At 49.7% G+C, this 17,646-nt stretch overlaps 1 protein-coding gene across 1 annotated transcript; it reads right to left on the bottom strand.

Annotated features, from left to right (window-relative positions):
• Positions 1 to 2,461: 2,461 nt before the first annotated feature.
• GRPEL1 (GrpE like 1, mitochondrial) lies at positions 2,462 to 15,925 on the bottom strand. Its single transcript, XM_061145441.1, has 4 exons — positions 15,806 to 15,925; positions 12,649 to 12,811; positions 10,667 to 10,748; positions 2,462 to 3,560 (listed from the first exon to the last, which is right to left on the bottom strand). The coding sequence occupies exons 1-4, from the start codon at positions 15,865 to 15,867 to the stop codon at positions 3,214 to 3,216; spliced, it is 654 nt and encodes a 217-aa protein (XP_061001424.1). The 5' UTR covers positions 15,868 to 15,925; the 3' UTR covers positions 2,462 to 3,213.
• Positions 15,926 to 17,646: the final 1,721 nt, after the last annotated feature.

The following is a 17,646-nucleotide window of genomic DNA, read 5'->3' as shown; positions in this document are numbered from 1 at the left end:
CCTTGGCGGGCCACCGTCCACGGAGTTGCAGAGAGTCGGACTGAGTGCCTGACCCTCAAACATGTCGTCCGTGGCTATGGGTGTAAACCGCGTCGCATGCTGGCAGAGCAGCACTCCCCGCGACCTGACCGCAAGCCCGGGACCTCTCTGACCGTAAAGCAGCGGGCGGTGGCGTCACTTTTGAGCACCGCCCGCAGGGTAACCACGGCTGATGAGAGTATGGACACGGTCTGCGCCGAGCAGAGGCGGAGACGGTGCTACGTCCCTCCAGGGGTTCTCAGCCAGGGTTCCTGGAGCAGCAGTGCAGCGCCCCCCGGGGAACCCGCTAGTGCTTCAGGGACTTGGGCCCCCCAAGGCTTCGGACACGCGGGGCGGGGCCTCGCAGGTCACTGGGACGCGGGCTGAAGTGAGAACTGTGAGCTTTAGCCACTCCAGTGTGACCGATTTTCTACATCAGATTCCTAGTTTGGTGAGGTTTTAAATTTAAGTCCTATTTTTATACAAAATGATTGCCAGACTTTCACTAAGCTTGAGAAGCAAAAGCTCCCTGTAAAATGTGTGTGGCCCCGGCCCAGAACTGTCAGACGAGAAGTTCTGTGCTTAAGCAGGTTTTCAGTGTGTGTGTCTTTTCTCGATGGTATGAAGAATTTATTTAGGCTTGACTGTTTTTAAACACCATAATGAATGTATAATTTATGTTAAAAGTGTGAACCCTTTGTTACAAGGGAAAAGTAATTTTACGATTGGTTGCCTCTTGTCTCATCAACTCCAGCTATTACTGTTGCATTAGTCCCGCCCCTGCTGTTTGCTCGGAGCCTTTAAATTTCTGTATTTAATTCTTATGATAAATGAGTCACCAATGATCCCATGGAATTAGGTCTTTTCAAAACTAAAACTCTCTCGAGTCAGAAGATAATCAGCTGTTCAGAACGATGCTCTGGATGGCCAGCATTCCGAGAATGTATTCAGACCGAAACTCTGCCTACTGCCTTTTTCCCTTTTACACATTAAACAGGTTGAGAACCAGACAGTGTCACGGCGTGCTCTTTACTGCCTGCCCCTCAGCCACAGCTTTTCAGTCTCGTGGGTGGTGCGAGCCAGTCCTCAGCATCAGGATGGGGAGCAGCCTGCGACACGTCTTAGTGTGGCTCCTGGTCATCGCGCCCGTTTTCCCTCCAAACTGTTAGGCAGAAAAGCCCTTCAGGCCAGCGCTCCTTCCCAGAAAGGAACGAAACACCCAGAGCTTCCGTGGAGCCAGGCTGCGGAAGTCTATGGTGAGTAGACAGTGCCAGCTCCGTAACCTACATGGAGGAACGAATCCAGGCCGCAGTTAGGGAAAAGCCGGGAACCCGACGCGAGTGCAGCCCGCGGGCCTCTGACTGTCGTGTCAGCATGGACACAGTTCATGTTTTCCTGTTAGTGGTGACTGTGGATGAGTGAAACAGGAAACAGTTCCCATTTAGGCCACACCATCTCTGGGTTTAGCACCTTTTAGCAGCTGCAGCTGAAAAGGGATGAGAGGGGACACGCACAGAAACTAGTGTGAGAATTACTCACGCTCAGCATACAGATGCAGCCAGAGAAACAAAACCGTGTGCCCACAGCCACGGTGTAAAAGCAAGTGTGACTCCTGGCGTGGTTTCCTCAGGGCACTCTACCGCCTTTAGTTCTGGACTAGGCCTTTTTATATGTATACGTGTATATATTTTAACATTTATTTAGTTGGCTGCCTCAGGTTGTAGCTGCAGCAGGCGGGATGTTTCCCTGCAGAGCACGGAGTCTCTAGTTGTGGCTTAGTTGCCCCGTGGCACCTGGGATCTTAGTTGCCCAACGAGGGATCAAACCCGAGTCCCATTCATCGGGAGGTGGATTCTTAGCCACTGGACCACCAGGGAAATCCCTGGGCTATGCTTTTGACCAAATAATTTAAAGCAACTTAAAAAGGGGAAATTTCTTTGCAATTTTAATGATGGGATTATTACCTATACCTTTCAAACTTGAGTGCCCCCCATCTTTATGCAGTAAATAGATGTAACTGTACTGATCTTCAGTCCCTGAAGTACCCCTCAGAAGCAAAGAGAGCAGAAGGTTACTTCTTCTCTGGTACTTTTAACAGAACCTCAGTCATTCAGTTTTTCCCTTAACGTGAGGGAAGCAGGGTCCTAAGGCGAGCGTCACAGGGTCAGTGGTTGCTGGTCACGTGTCCCTGATGGTGCTGCTCCTGAGCGTCCGTGGTCCTCTCACGGTCGGGGGCGGACCCAGGCCTGCCCCGAGCACTGGCCACCAGCACCAGCCAGGGGGAGCCCAGGAGGAAGCCACTCGCCCTTCCAGAACACGAGCCAACACGTCTGGGCATCAGGCACACAGCTGCAGTGTCTGAGCGGAGACCCGGAGAGCTACGTCACACTGTCCTTCCGTGAGGATCTCCGCCATCAAAGCACACAGAACAGCTACCAGAACGTAGGAAAATAACATCAGGGCTTTAATCCTCTTAAATAAAATGTAACATTTAAAATATACCAAGCACAGAGTCCTCAGGTTTCTCTAGGAAAGTCCATCTTACTAGGGGAAACACCGTTAGGTCACTGGTCACCAGCTGGGTATAGATTTAAACACTTCCAGAGGCAAACGAAATAGGACAATGGTAACTGACTCTGTCACTTTCCGAAATGGGGCGAAATACAGAGGTGTGAGGTTCTCGGCAGGCAGGTGGTTACTGATGATAAAGGAACTCAAGTCACGTTTGTCACCAAGGGTCACCCACACCGCCCCCAGCACTCCCCGCCACTGCCTGAGGGAAAGCCAAGCACGCCGGGAGCGCGCCGGCCAGTGAGACGCGCGGGACGCACAGCAGCCGGCTCGGCCAGCCAGCAGACGCGGTTCCTGAAGGCCTTTTATTTACTTGAAACACTCTGACGTCACCAGAGTCTGAGCAGACACAGTGTTTTTCGTGATACCCCAGAGTCCAGTAGCGTCCCTGCAGCCTGTTCCGTAAGCACGTGGAACGTGTGTTAAAAACCAACGGACAGACAGGCTCCCGCATTCCAGTTCGTTAACGCAGCTGCACAAGTGGCTGGCTTTTCTGTGGAGCCGCCGGTTACCAAAGCCTTGCAGCGAGGTTTAGGAAAGGGTCAAGAGTATTCATAGGTGAGGAGAGACGAACCCGCCCTGAGGAGTCGGCGGGTGAGACAGAGCGCTGGGACCCACGGGCCGCTAGGCCTCCTTCACCACCCCCACCAGGGCGGGCCTCAGGGTGCGCCCGTGCAGCTTGTAGCCCACTTTGTTCACCAGCGCCACCGTGCCCGGCTCCTTCCCCTCGACCGGCGTGTGGAACAGCGCCTCGTGCTCGTACGGGTCGAACTTGGCGCCCAGGGGGTCCAGCCGGAGCAGGCCGTGCTTTGTGAACACCTTCTGGATCTGGACTTCGGTCATCACGAGCCCCTCGTAGAGGTTCTTCAGGTGGGGGTTGTCGTCTCGAATCTCCTCCCTCGGGACGCACTGCGTGGCCTTCTCCAGGATGTCGGCCACTTCCAGCAGGTCCTTGCAGAAGCCCTGGATGCCTGCGCCAGGTTATAAGGGAGACCGTCACTGCACCCTGCGTCAACTGCGCAGGCCGCGCAAACCACAAGCCCTCCTTGTGTGCGTGCTCACAGTCGCGTCCTACTCTTGTGACCCCGGGGACTGCAGCCCTCCAGGCGCCTCTGTCCGAGGGAGTCTCCAGACAAGAAGACTGGAGGGGACTGCCATTCCCTTCTCCCCGGGATCTTCCCGACCCAGAGACTCAACCCGCGTCTCCTGCAGTGGCAGGTCGATTCCCTACCACTGAGCCACCTGGGAAGTCCTTCTGTCACACACCTGTTTTCAAATCACTAGTTTGTCCTAGAATTTAAATGGGCTGGATTAAACAAAAAAAAACACTTTCCCGAGGTTTAGACAAAAGCCAATGAGGTGTAAAGACAGGCAGCTGAAAAGCTGCAGAGCCAGACTGAAAACCCCGAGTCCTGCTCCAGACCGAGGGGACACACAGACTCCCGAGCGCCTCCCTGCCACAGCCGGGGCCGGCAGGAAGGGGCCAGCCCGCCACCTCAGCTGCCGGCCGCAGCCACGCCCCCGGCCGTCACCGGACAGCCCTGTGACCGTGCGGAACCCCCCTGGGTTGAAGCTGTTCTGGTTATAGAACAGGGACAACAGTACCTGACACACAGCGAGCTTACGAGGACAGGAAGTCACTCACATCACAGCGCCTAGAACACTAAGTGCTCGATAAACATTAGCCATTACTTGGCACCATGAGGTCAAAGTTACCAGGACACGCCCCAAGCCTTAATCTAACAGAAGAAATAACAGTTAAAAAAATTTTATATAAACGCAAACGTCTGTGGTTTCAAGACAACCCTTCAAGATGCTGAATGCAGGAAGCTGGGGCTGAGGAGAGGCGCCCCCTCCCCTGCAGCACAGCAACCTCGAGGCTCCAGCACAACCGGCTCAAGTCTTCTCAAGTTTCAAAGGTTCTACGCTTTGAAGAGGCAATGCTTGTTTACAGCTTCTCTTTTCTTACACAGTATTTTCACCCAGTTGCTGTAAAGTGAAATAAAAAAGTCTACCCATCCAATAAAAATGTGAGCATCTATTAAGGACTAACCCCTCGTTCGAGCTGCTGGGGAAACGTCTGCCCACGTGGAGTGTTGGTCTGAGACACGCAGGGCACGATCGCCACAGTGAGAGACAGTTACCAATTATACTTCCAGGAAGGAGCCCTCGTGAGTGCTGAGGACCATTAACTGCAGGGACACGGCTTCCTGAGCCTGCGGTGCGGACTGAGAGTCAGGAGTGAGCCACGCATTCCAGGAGCCCAGGGCGCCTGTCCACCAAGACGACGCAAACCCAGAGGAGCTGACGGCTCCAGGGGGGTGGTGGACTGGGCGGAGGGGAGCTGACGCCACTCTGCCAAGGGTGTGGAGCCAACGCGGGACCTGAAGCTAGCCTGGGCAGAGTGCAGCAGGCGGTGGAGGTGGGTGGGAGTGCAAGCCAGCCGTCCCCACCCCCGGGGTGAGAAGGGAGCGTAGTTTCAGATGACTGACCTGAACACCTGTGCGGGCAATAGTATCATTTACTGAAACAAGGAAGAAAAGCACAGAGGGGAGAATTCAGTTTAAAATACCTCTGAGACATCCAGGTAAAGACAACCAGGCCTAGAATGGAGAAGAAAGGTCTGAACTGGCAGCTCACCTGTGTGTGGACACCACTCAGCCCTGTAGGAGGGCAAGTCAGTGGGGGAGTGATGAGAGAAGGGGAGGCCTTGAAGAACGTGGACATGTAGAGGGTAGCAGGCACGCAGCCAGGGCAGGGGATAACCAAAGAGAGGAAGGAAAACAGGAGCGGAGCTGACAGCACTGAGAGCAAAGCGCGTCTGCAGAAGGCGCGTTGGTCAGAGGGCCTGTGGAGGGAGGGTGGGCCCACCCCGCAGCCCCCTGTGGAGGGCGGCCTCTCGGAGCCCTGGGAGACCGCCAGCGCCGGCCGATCACCCCCACGCGGGCGCGGCTCTAAACCCAGGCCAAGCCCCAGCTCTGTAGGCTCAGCGGCATCTGTGGGGCATCCGAGGGGCCTGGTGCTCGTGGCTGGGACGGTCCCGGCCTACTAAGGCCTGAATCTGTGCGCTTGGTGGGCGTGCCCACGAAGGCAAGGCTGGGTCTGGGCTCCAGGAGGTCTGCATTGGTAGCCTTGGGAACACGGCAGTGGGGCACGCCAGGGCTGCCTGCCTGCGTTCCCACGGTGGAGGTGGGGCTGAGGGCAGCGTGACAACAGCGTACTCTGTGAGCCTGGGGAATGGGAGGGCTTCCCTGGTGGCTCAGCAGTAAAGAATCCGCCTGTCGAGGCAGGAGACGCAGGTTTGATCCCTGGGTCAGGAGGGTCCCCTGGAGGACAGCATGGCATCCCACTCCAGTATTCCTGCCTGGAGAATCCCATGGACAGAGGAGCCTGGTGGGCTGCAGTCAGTCTACGGGGCCGAGGAGTCGGACACGACTGAGCACGCACAGCAGGCGGCAGCACGCTCCCCGGTGGACAGCTGCAGTGGAGGGGTGTTCAGCGGCTCCCCTCCCAGAGGGAGCGCTCACTCCCGCCCACCTCACTCTGCAGCTCAGAAACAGACCTGGGGGTGTCCACTCCGACCAGGAGGGAGCAGACCCTTCCCCTGACAGGGCCGTGACAACCATGGAGCAGAGGGGAGGCCCTGCTCAACCAGTCACACCCCCCATCAGTGGGACAGTGGCTAGGACACCCAGCAGCACCTATTCTATAAAAGCAGGTCTTGCTCCAAAAATGGTAGACCCACTCAGGCTACTACACAGGGAGGCTCCCGCACACACACACACACACACACACACACACACACACAAGCCCTCCAAGACCACAGTAGGTAATTGTTTCTCCTAACAAATAAGAAATTTGGAAGGCAGAATAATGGAAATCACCCAATCAGAACAGCAGACGAGAAAGCCAAATGAAAAAATATGAAAGCAACATAAGAGAAGTACGGGATAATTTAAAGTTTGCCAACCTATAGGGATTCTAGTAGAAAAGAAAAAGGGGGGGGGGGGGATGAAAATGTATTTGAATACATCATGGCTGGGCACTTTCCTGGTGGTCCAGCGAGTTAAGACTATACCTTACAATGTAGCAGGTGCGGGTTCAATCCCTGATCAGGGAGCTAAAATCCCACCTCTTTAAGTGAAAAAAACAAAATAGAAACAATATTGTAACAAATTTAATGAAGACTTTAAAAATGGTCCACATTTAAAAAAAAATCAATTGAAATGGCAACAGTTAAAGAGAGGATTCTAAAGAGCAAAAAAAAAAAAAAAAAAAGAGAGTTAACTATAAGGGAATTCCCACATGGCTATCAGCCGATTTCTCCACAGAAACACTGGGGCCAAAAGGGAGTGGCAAGATGTATTCAAAGTCCTGAAAGGGAAAAATCTGCGACCTGATACTCTACCCAGCAAGACTATCATTTAGAAGGAGACAAAGAACATTTTAGACAAGCAAAAACTCTTTGTACTTTGAATACAGTAATACTAAACCTATGCTAAAAGAACACTGAAAAGTCTTCTCTAAGTAAAAAAGAAGAAGCTATAAGCAAGAGAAAACCCAACTGTAAAGTGAATCACTTAAAGTCAGTAGAGATTGAAAAAAAAAAAAATTTCTGTGAAATCAATGACAACCACAATGAATAGCTGAAGGGTAAACACTAAAAATGTAAAAGACAACATCAAAACCATAAAGTACGGGGAAGGAGTCAAAAAATGTTGACTTAAAGTTTTTCCTAGAATATGTTTGAGCCTATATGACTACCAGTCTAAAGCAAGGAGATATAGAAGAGATTAACATACTTGAAAAACAGGGTAACCACAAATCAACAACACACAACAGATTTACAAAACCCAAAAAGACAACAAGCACAATACAAAAAACAAATATACATCCAACTACAATACACAGTCTACCAGAGACCTACTTTAACCAAAGGACGCACACAGGCTGAAAGTTGAGGGGACAGAGAAAAAGATACTTCATGCAAAGGGAAATAAGAAAGTGGGGCGGGGGCGTCACAATATTCATCAGACAAAAGAGACATCAAAACAGAAGCTATAAACACAGATAAAGAAAAACACTACATGATATTAAAAATCAATACCAGAAGATATATTCCTCAACATCTATGTACCCAACACAAGAGCACCCAAAGTACATAAAACAAATGCTAACAGGCGTAAAGTGAGAAACTTTATAGGAATACAACAGTAGGACTTTACTGCCCCACTCACATCAATGGACAGAGCTAGATAGAAAGTCAATAAGGCAACAGGGATCCAAAATGATACAACAGAACAGTCAGACTTAACTGATATGCTCAAGATATTCCATCCAGAAAACCAGAATACACGTTCAAGTGCACACAGAGCCTTTTCTAGGATGACCACACGCTGGGGCACAAAAACAACCTCAGCAAACTTAACAGAACAGAAATTATTTCCAGCATCTTTTCTGACCTCAACTGCATGAACCTAGATATCAAGCTCCAGAAAAAGGAATGGAAAAAACAAAACCAAAAAACCCAACTACATGGAATTAAACAACAAGCTACTAAAATATCAATGGGTCAACAATGAAATTAAAGCAGAAATTAAAAATTACCTAGGGACAAATGACAATGAAACACAAGCATACAAAGTCTACAGGATGCAGCAAAAGCAGTTTTTAGAGGGAAGTTCACAGTGATACAGGAGTTCTTTAAGAAACAAGAAAGATCTCAAAACAACCCAACCTACCACCTAAAAGAATTAGAAAAATAAGAAACAAAACCTGAAGTCAACAGAAGCGAGGAAATAAAGATCAGAGAGAAACTAGAGATTAAAAAACAAAAACAAAAATTGGCTCACCAAGAAAAGGGAGAGGATCCAAATAAAGAAAATAAGAAATGAAAGAGAAATCACAACCGATACCACAGAAATAAAAAACATTAAGAGACTATTATGAACAATTAATTATATGCCAACAAACCTGACAACCTAGAAGACACAAACAAGTTCCTACAAAGATGCAGCCCACCAAAACTGAATCAAGAAGATACAGATAATCTGAACAAACTGATAACTAGACGTGCAATAGATTGTGTAATTAAAAGAAATTTCCTACAAACAAAAGTCCAGGACCAGATGGCTTCACAGGTGAATTCTATCAAACATAGAAAGAACTTCTACCAATTCTTCTCAAACTCTTTGAAAAGAATGAAGAGGAAGGAACACTCCCAAAGACATTCTATGAAGCCACCATTACCCTGATACAAAAATCAAAGAAAAGACAGTACTGAAAAAAATAATAAATTACAGGCCAATATCCTTGATGAATATAGATGTAAAAATTCTCAACAAAATATTAGCAAATGGAAATTAGCAACACATAAAAAAGATCATACACCGTGACCAAGATGGATTCATCCCAGGGTCATAATGACAGTTCAACATATCCAAATCAATCAATGAGATACACCACATCAACAAGAAAAAAAGACAAAAACCACATGATCATCTCAATAGATGAAGAAAAACTGTATGATCCAACATCCATTCACAAGGATGCCCACTCTTACCACTTTAGTCAACATAGTACTGGAAGTCTCAGCTACAAGAGGTAAAATTGTCAGTATATACAGATGACACGATACAATACATATTGAAAGCCCTGAGACTCCACACAAAAACTACTAGAATAAATGAATTCAGCAAGATATCAGGATATAAGATTAATATACAGAAATTGGCCAAATTTTTTTTACACTAACAATGAAATATCAGAAGGAGAATGTAAACAGAAATAGCCTTTAAAATCACATCAAGTAATAGAAAACTTAGGAATAAACCTGACAAGGAGGTGAAAGACTTATATGCTGAGAACTATAAACCATGAGTGAAGGAAATCGAAAATGATTCAAAGAAATGGAAAGATATTTCATGCTCTTCTTGGAAGAATTAACATTGTTAAAATGGCCACAATGCCCAAAACAATCTACAGATTTAATATGATCACGATCAAATTGACAGGGTTTCCCAGGTGGCTCGGTGGTAAAGAACCTGCCTGCCAATGCAGGAGACACAGGAATCTTGGGTGCGATCCATCAGTTGGCAAGATTCTCTGGAGGAGGAAATGGCAACCTACTCCAGTCTTCTTTCCAGGATGCTCCCATGGACAGAGGGGCCTGGTGAGCTACAGTCCATGGGGTCACAGAGTTGGACACGACTGAGTGACTGAGCATGCACACTATCAAATTACCCATGACATCTACAGAAGATGAGCATGTGCAAACTATTACATACAGAATGAACAGGTCACCACTGTGTAGCATGGGGAACTGCGGTTAATATCCTATGATAGGGAATAATGGAAAAGGATGTAAAAAGATGTATAACTGAGTCACCTTGCTGCACAGCAAAAATTAACACATTACACATCAACTATATACTTCAATAAAATTAGAAAAAGAGGTTTGTTCTCTGTGCTGAACCTGCAAGCACTCAAGGTCTGTCCTTGGGCAGAGGGTTTAACCTCTTATTGGTTCTGCATCCAGAACAGGGAGACTGAAGGCTGTGTCCCCTAAGTACTCAGATGGTCCTCTGTGTGACCAACACAGCATATATGGGGTAGGGAGGCGGGCCTTGGTGCCATGGTCATTTTAGTGGCAAATCATTTCAACCTCACTGACCTCAACTGAAGGTGGGAAGCATGATGACAGAAGGATCCAACGGTGTCAATGCAGACAGCGACTGACGAGGTCTTACGTGAGACCAGCGTCAGGGCTGCTGCGGCCGAGGACCCGAGCCTCACAGGGCACCTCTGCGAGTACCTGCAGGTGCACACTGAGGTCCTTGTGCGGGAGAGAGAAGGATCCTCTCCTACTGAAGGAATTACGCTCACCACTACGAGTGTGCGTCACAAGCCAGCTCTGCTCCTCCTAGGCAACAGCTGACTCATCTCAACAACTGGAGGGAATGCAACCGGCAGCCACCCGACCTCCCCACCTGATCAATCATGTTGTCTGAGACCACACACACCCCCGCTTCCTTGTCCATATTTCCCAGGATCAGTATCATATAGTGGTTCAAGTTACCATATAGTTTTGCCTCCTCCACCAGTTTTTGGCTCCTCTGCCGCAAGTTCTCAGTATCTGCTAGAGCTCGCTTGTATTTTTCCTTTAAAAAAAAAAAAAAAAGGGAAGAAAAATTCACATGAAATAAATCTGGAACAAACTCATAGGAAAACAAATCTGATATAACAAACTGCAAGTCAAAATATAAACAGCAGCGATCAGTATTTTGGAGACTGGGTTACAAACAGCTGCTGCATAATAAACGGAAGTAAATTAACCAGTGCCACTATTCCCACCACGTGGGGAATAAGATGGCCAGGCATCACATATTCATAACCCCCCACGGTCATTCTCACTGTGTACAGCTGGGGAAAGCACAAGAAAAGCTGCTAAATTCTCCTGGTTCTGATGGTTCCTCTCAAGGACCATTCATTCCTCTGCAGAATCTCCAGCTCGAGGGAACCCTAGAACCCAGGGTACAGGCTGACCTGGCTTGGTTCTCATACCCTGAGGAGAGGGTCAGGAGAACAACCCTGAGTGGACAGCTTTGGCCTCTACCCCACAGAAGACGAAAAACCTCAGGAATGAACCTTTGGTATTTTTAATATTGCCCCGGTACGGTTCAGTTGGAACACTTATTGTGTAATAATCAGAACTCTGGTATCTTCCTCATTTTGTACCAACTCTTCCTGTAATTGTATCCATCTCTGGCATTTCTCTTTTTCTTCTGGGCACTAGGTTACTGCCTTCAGCTTTCTGGGGGCTCCAGTGCTGCGGTTAAGAGCAAGGTCTCAGAGGCTCAGACGGTGGGCCTGCTCCTGGGCAGCAAGGTGACCTTGGGAAGTTTTACCAAACAGTCCTGGGCCTCAGTTTCCTCATCTGTAAACAGGGGTGTTAACGGCTGACTCACAGGGCTGCTGTGAGGATTCATACAAACAAAGGGGTTAGCAAAGCCCTAGCACAGTGCTTCATGGCAAACAGATGGGGATATGATGGAACCAGTGACAGACTATTTTCTTGTGCTCCAAAATGGACGGTGCTCCACTGTGGATGGTGACTGCAGCCATGAAGTTAAAAGATGCTTGCTCCTTGGAAATAAAGCTACAACAAATCGAAACAGCTTATTGAAAAGCAGAGACACTACTTTGCTGACAAAGGTCCGTCTAGTCAAAGCTATGGTTTTTCCAGCAGTCACATATAGATGTGAGAGCTGGACAATAAAAACGGCTGAATGCCAACGAACTGATACTATCGAACTGCGGTGCTGGAGAAGACTCTTGAGAGGTCCCTTGGACTGCAAAGTGACCAAAGCAGTCCATCCTAAAGGAAATCAAACCTGAATATTCATTGGAAGGACTGATGCTGAAGCTCCAATACTTTGGCCCACCTGATGCGAAGAACTGACTCACTGGAAAAGACCCTGATGCTGGGAAGGATTGAAGGCAGGAGGTGGTGGTGAAGACAGAGGAAGAGATGGCCGGATGGCATCACCGACTTGGGGGACATGAATGTGGGCAGACTCCAGGAGATGGTGAGGGACAAAGAGGCCTGGAGTGCTGTAGTCCACGGGGTCACAAGGAGTTGGACATGACTGAGCAACTGAACAACGCTTTTCCACACGAGGCCATAATCTGTATTACTAATTAGTTCATAAAACTCCAACATCCCAAGGAGAGCATCACGTGACTTTACCTTTGACTCCCACCTTCGTCCCCCCAAAGACCCAGCCTTAAGGGCCCTACTGAATATTCATCACTTGTAAAGACCATTTTCAGTCTTAATTCAATATAATCTATGTAGCACATGAAGATAAGTCTCATGACAACCAGAATCACAGCGGATTTGAGTTCTAGCCCTTCTGCAGCAGTAACTTGCTGTAGAACCCGACAGGGACGGAACTCGTCTGGCTTCCGCCTCTGTTGTCAAGTAGGCCATCTTGACATCCCGGAAGATGGACCTGGGTTTCCACAGACCACGTTCCTCACGAGAGCCCACAGCCTTACCATGGTCTCCTTCAACTGCTCTTCCAGCTTGACCTTCTCTTCTATGAGTGTCTTCTCCGTGGAGGGAAGATCTGTCTTCTGTTCGTTCTGACCCGCGTCCTCTTCCAGGTTCTGGCCATTGTTTTTCTGCTTTGCAGCTGTGCACAGCAGCCGAGGAGAAGACCTGAAGGCAAGTCCACACGACAGAAATTAAGATCATGATTCTTCTGCTTGTTAAAGTCAGATGGACGACTTTGGAAATCAAAGGTAATTTAAAACTACTTGCTACATGGGGGAGAAAGGATTTGTCTTAGATACAATAAAGGCAAACTGCATATGACATATGGAAGCTATTTGCTTATGTAAGTCTTCTGCAATACACACCTAAACTAAAACGTCAGTGCACCAAGGCTACAGTACTAATCTCCCCTTCTCCTCACTCTCAGGAACTCCTGATCATCCAGACCCCACCACGTGCTGAAGAAAGAGCTCCTACTGGAGGTGAGGTCCAGTGCTGCTGCCCATTACAAAGCCTTGTGGGCAGACATCTTGCCCACAGGGTACTTATGGTCATGCAAAAAGGTATCCATATACATAGAACTGTAACTTGGGTTTGAAAGTGATAAAAGAGGAACCAAGTGCTTTGGGAGGCTCAGAGTAGAATATTTCTAGCTTTCGAGAAATGGAAGTCTGGGAAAGGATTTGGGCAGAGGGACTTTGAAGAACAGGCAAGAGTTCACATACAAAGCCACAAAGAGGTAAGACAGACCCACTTCAGGAAGGGTGTGAACAGAGGTGTGGAGGCAGGAAAGCATGGGGTGGTATGTACAGGGGAAAACACAAAAGCTCTAAAACTAATGCTGGAAGTGACTTGGGATATTACCCAATCTGATCCCCATGTGGAAAAGGTTAAGTAATAAGCTCAAGGCCACAGCGCCATTAATGAATAATACGGATCTGTTCAACAGGTCCAGTGGAGCTCTAAAGTATGCCACAGACCAATCTGAAAATAAACTACATTCAATTTCCGTCCCAGATTAAAGAAAGCTGCCTCAATGAACAGGAAAGCGAAGGGCACACAGAACATGTGTACAAGGGTGTTTAAGGCAGCATGTACAGATGTTTTCCAGGATGAAAAGCTGGAAACAGAATACTGCTCAGAAGGACACAGCTGAACAAACTGTTGCTTCCATGGTCTGGAACACTGAGCAGCCAGCAGATGGAGGGCAGTGTTAACCTGCTATCTTCTGGCTCCACCACGGGGCTGCTGTGCGGGAGGAAATGCAACTTAGAGAAATACACAAAGCATGACTCCAGTTTTATAAACACAAACCAGAAGTCCTATGTTGAGGAGAATAAAAGGATACACTAGTCTGTTATCAATACTTCTGTGAAGAGCTGATTCACTGGAAAAGACCCCAATGTTGGGAAGGATGGAGGGCAGGAGGAGAAGGGGATGACAGACGAAAAGAAGGTTGGATGGCATCACCAACTCAATGGACGTGAGTGTGAGCAAACTCTGGGAGACAGTGACGGCAAGGAAGCCTGGCAGGCTCCAGTGCATGCAGTGGCAAAGAGCTGGACACAACTGAGCAACTGAACAACATGGGGGTGAAGACCAATAACCTTTATACTGCTATTTTTACTTCTGCGATTAAAAAAACTAATCATCTAAAAATGGAGTGTGCTGTTGTGACCTGCCTTAGTTTCTAGCTGTCCTGACCTCCGGGTGTAACAGTCACAGCCTTTCGGGTCCGCTCCACTCAGCAGACCCCCTCCTGCAGTGCCTGGGACTCCCGCAGCAGCCAGTCTGGGTTTGCAGGGAGGCTCCCAGAACTCAGTTACTCCCAGAACTCTGCACACAATTCAATTTGCTCTCTCCCCTACTTGAGCCTCCTTACACAAAAGGCAGAAATGCACGCACTCCTGGCAATCAACTGGATTTCCCAGGTGGCGCTGGTGGTAAATAACCCAGTTGCCAATGCAGGAGACATAAAAGCCGGTTCAATCCCTGGGTCAGGAAGATGCCCTGGAGGAGGGCATAGCATCCCACTCCAGTATTCCTGTCTGGAAAATCCCCATGGACAAAGGAGCTTGACTGGCTACAAGCCAAATGATCGCAAAGAGTAGGACACGACTGAAGGCACTGAGCCCGCGCACATGTCCAGGCAATCAACGCCAGTTACAAAAATCCAACAGCCTCTCCTCACTCATGACTCCCCAGGTAGGTTTGTTCCCACGCTGTCTACACAGTGGATCAGGCTAGAATCGCAGCTTCAACCCCTCGCCCTGTCCTCGTCCCCGTTTACCGTCTCACCATCACTAAATAAAGCTACTTGAAGGCAAAGTCCGGGTCCTGCTCCGCGCAGCTTCTACCCCGTGTTCGGCCCAGAGCAGCTTCTCTTAACAGATAACCTGGTTCTCCAAAGCTCCCCCCAACGTGGAAGGTACTAGTTCAGTTCAGTCGCTCAGTCATGTCCGACTCTTTGCGACCCCATGGACTGCAGCAAGCCAGGCCTCCCTGTCCATCTCCAACTCCCAGAGTTTACTCAAACTCATGTCCACTGGGTCGGTGATGCCATCCAACCATCTGATCCTCTGACCTCCCCTTCTCCCGCCTTCAATCTTTCCCAGCGTCAGGGTCTTTTCCAATGAGTCAGTTCTCCGCATCAGGTGGCCAAAGTATTGGGAGTTTCAGCTTCAGGATCAGCCCGCTAAGCACGGGCTAAACTAAATTAGGAGGCCGGACTTTGAAACGGCAGAAACCGCAGGTTTAAAAAAAAAAAAAAAGGCAAAAGAAAAGCCAAGGAGAGGGCAGGGCCTCGTGACCTCTGCCGCGGCGTCACCGCTCTAAGTCAGCGGCTCTCTCCACGGCGGGTTAGGTACGGGCTGCGGCCCTTCTGTGCTCCGACTCCGCAGCACGCGGAGGTGGAGGAAGCTCGGGCCGGGCGGAATGAGGCCGCTCGTCACCGCCGCCTCGCGCGGGGCGCCGTCCCGTCCGCCCCGCGGGCAGCACGGACAGAGGGGTGGCCGGGCAGGCCCCCCGGAGAGCCCAGCGGAGCCCGTGCCCCGCGTCTGGAAGCCCCCCACGACGCCAGGGCCGGAGCCGGGTAGGGTTCGCGTCCGAGCCAGCGGGGGCACCGCGCCCCTCCTAAGCCTGGCCATCGGCGCCCCTTACCTGAGAGACAACGCGAAAGCCGGGAGGCTGCGCCGCGCCAGCCGCACGCACCGAGCCGCCATGACTACTGCCGGCACTGCGCGCGCGCACCAGGCATGCGCAAGGCTCTTTTCTTGCTTATCCCGCCCAATTGCTTCCCCTCATCCAATCCACCACCGTTATTCCTTTGATTGACAGGCCGTGTTCACCAATAATTGCCGGTCTGGATGATGGGCGGGGTTTGAGACCTTGCGAGGTCCCAGAAAGTGAAGCTGAGGTGAAAGGTGAAGGAAACAGACGCCTCCGAGGAGGGGCGTGGTCAAGGAAAGAACCAATAGAGAGAGAGCATGGGGGAGGGCGCCGGAAGTGCGGACTGAGGGGGCGAGGAGACTCTCGAGCGCGGTTTCCAGTTAGGCCTCCCCCTTCTGTACGTGTGCCTCGTGTTTCGGGGCGCTTCTTGCTCTGGGAGGTGGCGAGGCGCCAGGGCTTTTGTCCTTTGCTCCCTCACAGCCCGAGCTCCTGGGACCGAGCCAGACTCTGGGTGCTCAGTGTAGGCTAAAGGCAAATAGGTCAAGGACGAAAGCTTGTGTACGGGCGACCGCAGGGCTCGAGGAAAGTCTGTTAAAACAGCGGTAGGCGGTCACCGCCCGTCCTGCCGGCGACTTCGCGACGCAGGAGGGCGGACTGGTGGCCGGAGGGGGCCTCCGCCGGTACTGTGGGTTTTATTGACGCAAAAACCGGGAAGCGTGTGTGGCCCAGCGCGGAGGCGTCGGGGCTGGGTGAGGAGACGGGTGGTGTGTTTGGTTTGCAGTCTTCTTCCACCTTCCATTTTCTCAGTGTGTTAGTCGCTCAGTCGTGCCCTACTCTTTTCGACTCCATGGACTGCAGCCCACCAGGCTCCTGTGTCTATGACATTCTCCAGGCAAGGATACTGGAGTGGGTTGCCATCTCCTTCTCCGGGGGATCTTCCCTACCCAGGGATCAAACCGGGGTCTCCGGCACGGCAGGCAGATTCGTTACCCACAGAGCTACAAGGAAAGCCCAGTTTTCGAGTAAGACACAAAGCCTAGCAAAACAGCATCGAGGACAGCTTCTGGGGACACAACCGAAGCTCATAAAATCCAAATGTTTTCCTTACTCTTAGCAAATGACAGTGCTCCTGTGTCTCGGGCCACGAAGGAGCCCAGGCGCTGTTTGTACTTGTCTCGCAGCTGCTGTCCCCTCTGCCAGAATCGCGGAGCCCGTGGTGTCCCCAACAGAGTGCTGCCTGCGTGTCCCATCTGTGAGGACCAAACCTCTGTTCTCCTGCTTTGCTCCCATTGAGAGCATTCATCACGTTGAATGTCAGGCCCTGCGCCCCTCGCAGAAGGAGGCAAAAAGTCAAATCCAGAATGTAAGACGTTCTGTTGGGCAAGTGACCCAGTTTATTAGTTAGGGGTCTAGAGGAAAAAAGGAAGTTAGAATTAGAGCACATAGAAGATGGAATGTGTGGACCTTATTTGAATCATGGTTGAACAAACCAACTATGAAAAAAGACGTCTGTAAGATAAAGGGAAAAGTCAAATATAAACTGCTAGATGACAGGAGTTACTGATATTTTTGTTAGAGTGAGGTAGCCTAGAGTTTAGATAAAAATACTGTAATTGTTCGGAGATGCCAATGGAAGTAGGTAAATTGCCACAGAATTTGAAATTTGCTTTATGATTATGTAGGCTGAAAAAAAAAATGAGGATGGAAGAAACACAAGAGGCAAAATGTTGATAATGGTGGTAGCTGGTTGATAAATGGTGTGGGAGTTAGGATCATTTTCTTCTCTGTGTGAACTTTTCTATAGTAAAATTAAATACACGTCATGGGGAAGG

The sequence above is a fragment of the Dama dama genome, chromosome 6 (assembly GCF_033118175.1).
Source record: "Dama dama isolate Ldn47 chromosome 6, ASM3311817v1, whole genome shotgun sequence".
In the NCBI taxonomy this organism is placed as follows: domain Eukaryota; kingdom Metazoa; phylum Chordata; class Mammalia; order Artiodactyla; family Cervidae; genus Dama; species Dama dama.
The sequence above is the reverse complement of the archived record's forward strand: the minus strand, read 5'-3'. Positions and strand labels throughout refer to the sequence as shown.